This window comes from Rhinopithecus bieti, unplaced genomic scaffold, assembly GCF_001698545.2.
Source record: "Rhinopithecus bieti isolate Rb0 unplaced genomic scaffold, ASM169854v2 scaffold_25396, whole genome shotgun sequence".
NCBI lineage: Eukaryota > Metazoa > Chordata > Mammalia > Primates > Cercopithecidae > Rhinopithecus > Rhinopithecus bieti.
Window position 1 is genome coordinate 860,234 of NW_016812016.1, and position 6,350 is coordinate 866,583.

Consider the following 6,350-nt stretch of genomic DNA (forward strand, 5'->3'; position numbering starts at 1 on the left):
AAGAGGAAGAATCAACATGCTCAGCTAAAGTCTACCTGGAAGGGCAGGCTATTAAAAAATGTTTCTCTACATCTAAAATCCACGGAGAGATTCTGAGACGTGTTGAGTCAAGACAACCCAATATGTGGGTATCACCTCCACAACTCTTATTTAGAGGGGAGACTGGTAAATAGATTTTTAAAGGACTTTCACAAAGTGAAAAACTTCATTTTCAATGTTTGTGAGAGCCAGGGTGTTCATTATTTTGAGGAAGAAATTACCAGGGAGGTTTAAGGGCATCTATTGAGCAAAATTATAGTACTCAGAGGAAACTCAAGGCCTTTAGCCAGCCCAAGTAGAAAAAGTCATAAATATGGGTTGAGGACGAAGTTACACCACTGAGAGGCCTTTGGGGTAGGGAGTGGAGCTTCCAGGCGTGAGAGTGAAGTGTCACCTCACCTGTCCCTGTCTGTGCTGCCCTCCTCCCTTTCTGTCCATACAGCTTATAGGATAAGAGGGGTCAAAGTCCCCTTCTGTTTGGGAGGAGCTGGCACATTCTTCATCCTCCCCAAGACCAACGGGGAATGCAAGAGGGCTCGTGGGAAGGATAGGATTTTAAGGTCTGCGTCCCTTCCAGGTAAAGGGCTTCTCCTGGCTCACACGGGGCATGACCATCTTGCCAAGTTGGGATCCCAAGTGGGAGTATGGGATTGAAACACTGGATGGTACTAATGATTTTGTCCTGAGCTCCTGTCTTCCTCTCTCAAGAAGCCTCAGTGGAGATGGGTGCAGCCAGTCAGGATATAACTCATGCATGACTACTGAACCACCTACTAAATCCTGGTTTGGAGGTGTGAGAAAAGGCTGATCTGTGAGCAAAGTCTCCAGAGAGGAAAAGATCCAAAAAGGCTTATCATGCTTTACAGATGATGTATTTCCCAGGGGCTTGGAAAATTCACTATTATATCTAATTGCCAAGAAAGGAAGATTTTTTTTTCTTTGCTCAGAAAAGAGCGACAATCTAAATCTATGATCATTAGTCTTCTTTTTTTTTTCTAAAAATCATGGTTCCATTTTAAAATATGATGAGAATCACAAGTCTTTCCCTGAGCAAATAACAGATGCACGTGCAATTTTAGGGGGTTAATGGATCCAGAAAAGTCCATCCATGAATGCTGTTTTTTAAATTACTATAAATACACAGATGGGTTCTTGTTTCAGACAGGGTTACAGTGTGATGCCTTGGTTCTTACAATGAGTTAGTTATTCTTGTAAGTGATGGAATGGGGCAACTGATTGGTAAACCAGACTTCATCTTTACTTGTAAGCCAAAAACTATAAACAAGAAAATCTATGGAAAATGATGTGGAAAAGAGTCCTCACCGGTCATGCTCCTAGCTTGCAGATGGGAGGTCTGTGCCTTATTAGAAAGCAGGGCTGGGCATAGAGAAAAGGGGTCTTCCCCTCAGAGCCTTAGTTCAGGCTCTGAGGGAGGGGACAGGAGGGGAGCAAGTCAGTGTCCCAGCATCCTACCGTGACACAGAGGTGCAGTGGCCCTAAGGAAACAAGGACAGAAGGGGACGCGCTCACCACACCAGCCTCGGGGTTCCTTTTCCTCCCGTTGCTGAAGGTGGAAGCCAGGGTGGAAGAGCAGCTCTCGTCGTACAGGGCGGTCCTGCCGTCGTTGATGGCTGAGTTGATGGAGATGGTCCACATGCTGGAGGCGTAGCCATCGCAGTTGCAGTCATCATAGCTGCCGCCATCCCCGGAGGCCCAAACGTAGATGCTGCCTTTGCCGCCGCGGCCCTGGGGGGAGCAGGGGAGACGCTGCTGCTACCCTACAGCCTGGGCTGCGAGGGGGCAGGGGAGGTCTCCAGCCCAGGGATTGGGCTTCTTCAGCAACTGAACCTAAAGACTGGGTGCACTTTTTAAACTGGGTTGGACACCGTATCTTTCTGGCAGGGCATCGTGGGAAACTTTTTTTTCCAGGAAGAACTCAATCTAAAAAAGTCAACTGAATTTACAATTTAAGCTGGGGATAATGAGGTAAGAAAAGTGGGAAGAACTGCCTTAAAATTTACGAATAAACTGCTTTTAAAGAAAGCTATAAAGGTGATACATGCTCACGATGAAAAGTTTAACTGTATGGAAAGGAAAATTAAAAAAAAACTCTCTAGAGGTAATTATTATCTCATTCTTACATCTCCTTATGTATCAGACATTTTTCAGTGAAATGCAACTATATGGACACATATTTTTTCTTAGCTACATAAGCTATACAAAACATTTTCTTTCTTTTTTTTTTTTGAGATGGAGTCTCGCTCTTTCATCCCAGGTGGGACTGCAATGGCGCTATCTCAGTTCACTGCAAGCTCCCCTCCCGGGTTCACACCATTCTCCTGCCTCAACCTCCCCAGTAGCTGGGACTACAGGCGCCCACCACCACGCCCAGCTAATTTTTTGTATTTTTAGTAGACATGAGGTTTCACCGTGTTAGCCAGGATGGGTCTCGATCTCCTGACCTCATGATCTACCAGCCTTGGCCTCCCAAAGTGCTGGGATTACAGGCATGAACCACCACACCCGGCCCACAAAACATTTATAGAAGATATACACCTTTTATTTTAAATAGCTATATATCAATATATAAATTTAAATATGATATGTAGACATTATAAATATAAAGCATACATTTACTCCACAATATACAAAATTCTTACATATGTGTGTGTGTGTGCATATGTATATACTTTTTCTTTTTTATTCAGTTGGATACTAGAATCCTTTTAAACACATAATATATGACATTTTACTTGTGCAAGGGTACTCCAAATGTAGGAGGAAAGTCTAATATGATCAAGTAAAACACACAGTGAATAAAACCTTAAACACACAGTAGAATGCACAATAGCTATTGCCACATGCTCATTAGTTTAAATGGCAAGCTTTGCATAAATCCCTACAGTTAGCATGGCTCTTCTCCTCAAACCATGTTCTTAGAGGTTCTTAAAAATCCTTTTCTTTTCTTTGTCTTCTGAGTATTCTCTGCTCTACCTAAACAACCCAGGATTGGGCCATTTGCTTCTTGCTTCCCACTTTCTTACCCCAAGGCAACGGGGCTTGGGGCTGCTTAGTTTTCACCTGTGGGCTGGGAGGGTGGATAGGAGTGCAGCCACACAGTGTGGGAGGCAAGGGGTGGCTGCAACCTCCAGCCACTCCACAGCCTGGCCCAGGGTGGCTTGGTTACCCTCTAGAGGGGGAAGACAGAAGAGACTGTCAGGGTAAGTGTCTCTCTGTGTGGTCACCAGGTGTCCATGGTCCTTATGCTTGAAACTGACACAGAATCAGTGGTTTAAGGATGGAGAAGCCAGAAGGAAGAGAGATGATTGGATTACCTTCAAGCACTCTCTGCCCCCTGACAATCAGATGTGACATTTTCAATTGCTTCTAACAGGACTGGGAATTAATTAGCCTGTGATTGATTGAATCGACAAGTGAACAAATATTTATTCAACCACTAGCTGGGAACTATTCTCAGCATCTTAGTAAATCTGTGCTGGAAAACTCCAACCAAAACAAGGAACTGCTCTCAGAAACCAGGATCGTGAGGGACATAGATCATCCCTACAGTTGGTGTGGAAGATCACACTCTCAAACAGACTCAGATTTGGTATCAGTATCAAGAAATAGCAAAAGTGCGGCTGGGCGCGGTGGCTCATGCCTGTAATCCCAGCACTTTGGGAGGCCGAAGCAGGTGAATCACCTGAGGTTGGGAGTTTGAGACCAGCCTGGCCAACATGGTGAAACCATGTCTCTACTAAAAATACAAAAATTAACTGGGCGTGGTGATGCACATCTGTAATCCCAGCTACTCAGGAGGTGCAGTGAGCCAGGATTGCACCACTGCACTTCAGCCTAGGCAAGAGAGTGAGACCCCCATCTCAACAAAAAAAAGCAAAGTGCAAATGATGTGAGTCATAATAAATGAGTGAGTGAGGTTAACCATCTGCAGAACTTTCTCCTGAATCAGTCCACATGTAGATGTGACATCTCACATCTCACTGCTAGTGAGATGAAGCAACCTTTGCTAAAATGAAGGAAATTGATGCTAAACATTCTCTTCTTGGTGTGGGGAGTGTGGTAGATTGATTGTGACCCTAATTATTCATGATTCCCTATATTTATGCCCTGTGCACTATGCCTTTGCAGCCCCATCCATCAAGAGGAGGGGTCTATTTCCTACCCCTAGAATCCAAGCTGGCTTTATGTCTTGCTTTGGCCAATAGAATGTGGTGGAAAGTGATTCTGTGTCAGTTCCAAGCTTCAGTCCCAAGACTCCTGTGTTCTCTGATCTCTCCCAGAACTCCATTGCACCATGAAGATAAGCCTAGGTTAGCCTCCTGATGGATAAGAGACAAGTATTCCAGTAAAATTCACTGCCCCTGCTGCCAGCTGCCAGACACAGGAGGGAGGCCATCCTCTATCAGCCAGTCTCTACCTCTCTCTCCTGAGGTTAGCCCAGCCTGGTCCAGATCAGCAGAACAACCCAGCTGACCTGTAGACCGAAGAGCAAAATTAAATGATTGTTATTTTAAGCTACTGAGTTTTAAGCTACTGAGTTATGCAGCCAGCTCACTGATACACAGAGTGCAACTGTCAGCCTGTTTCTGAGCAGTAAACAGCAAACATTAACTTTGTTTTAAACCATCAGATTTGCCCACAAGAATACTTCATTTTCTGGGAATACTAAACTTTGTTTTCTTAAGCTAGATTGGACACATGAAGCAACAATAATTGTGTCCTTGCTTCTAGTGATTGGGTTTTAGCACCAAAGAGTCCCTGGCTTCTAGGAAAGATGGGCCAGTGAGGAAAAAAACCCTAGTTCTGGGGGTAGAAATGAGTGGGGAAGGGACCTCCATAAGAGGACCAAGAGCTGGTTATGGGATGGAGCTGTTGCTGGCATGCCACCCTACTTTGGTTTGAACATATATGCCCCCCCCTAAATTCATGTATTAGAACCGAAGACCCAACATATATTAGAACCTAAGACTCTTAAGAGGTAGGATCTTTAGGAGGTAATTAAGTCATGAGAGCTCGGTCCTCATAAATAGGATTACTGGGCCGGGCGCGGTGGCTCAAGCCTGTAATCCCAGCACTTTGGGAGGCCGAGACGGGCGGATCACAAGGTCAGGAGATCGAGACCATCCTGGCTAATATGGTGAAACCCCGTCTCTACTAAAGAATACAAAAAACTAGCCGGGCGAGGTGGCGGGCACCTGTAGTCCCAGCTACTTGGGAGGCTGAGACAGGAGAATGGCGTGAACCCGGGAGGCGGAGCTTGCAGTGAGCTGAGATCTGGCCAGTGCACTCCAGCCTGGGCGGCAGAGCAAGACTCCGTCTCAAAAAAAAAAAAAAAAAAAAAAAAAAAAAAAAAAGGATTACTGCCCTTATAAAAGGGCTCCAGGGAAGTAGCCAGGCCCCTTTTGGTCCTTCCACCGTGGGAAGACCCAGCGTTCGTCCCCCCTACGGGACGGAGCAACAAGGCACCATCTTGGAAGCAGGGAGCGAGCCTTCGCAAGACACCGAACCTGCCAGTGCCTAGATCTTGGGCTTCTGCTTAAGGCTTGATCCATTTCTGCCTCTCAGCTTCACCTGAACAGGAGCTAGGCAGAAATCGAGACAGAACAACTATGGCTCACATCTAAACCATAACCCGTTAGAGGAGGAAGTGCAGAAAACAAAGGGTGACTATCATCGTAAGCATTTCTGTAGCACTTACTGCATGCCAGGGACTTTGTTAAGTACTTTATATATTATCCTATTCAGTCCCCACAGCCACCCTACAGGCGGCACCATTTACACTGGCCACACAAAGGATAAAACACTTAGGAAGAAATTCAATAAATCTAAGAAAAAGAAAAGCTAAGGAAGTGCTAAATAAGGCTTTGAAACTCTCTGAACTCTATGGAAGGAGGGACAAAGACGAAGATCTGATCCCATGGAAAGATATTGGCCATGTTCTTGAATAGAAAGACAGGATTACAGAGATGTCAATTTTCCCTATGTTAATATATAAATGTGCCAGGCACGGTGGCTCACGCCTGTAATACCAGCACTTTGGGAGGCCGAGGTGGGCGGATCACCTGAGGTCGGGAGTTCGAGACCAGCCTGACCAACATGGAGAAACCTTGTCTCTATTAAAAATACAAAATTAGCTAAGTGTGTTGGCGCATGCCTGTAATCCCAGCTACTTGGGAGGCTGAACCAGAATTGCTTGAACCCAGGAAGCAGAGGTTACAGTGAGCCAAGATTGTGCCATTGCACTGCAGCCTGGGCAACAAGAGTAAAACTCAGTCTCAAAAAAAAAAAAA

The 6,350-nt window shown here is 45.4% G+C and overlaps 1 protein-coding gene across 1 annotated transcript in view; it reads right to left on the reverse strand.

Annotated features, from left to right (window-relative positions):
• The window catches only part of PCSK2 (proprotein convertase subtilisin/kexin type 2), a 250,418-nt gene that overhangs the window by 20,790 nt on the left and 223,278 nt on the right, over window positions 1-6,350 (reverse strand). Inside the window, exon 12 of the mRNA XM_017895491.1 lies at window positions 1,570-1,785. Within this exon, the coding sequence (XP_017750980.1) occupies window positions 1,570-1,785 (216 nt within the window). The remainder of the gene's footprint in view (window positions 1-1,569; window positions 1,786-6,350) is intronic.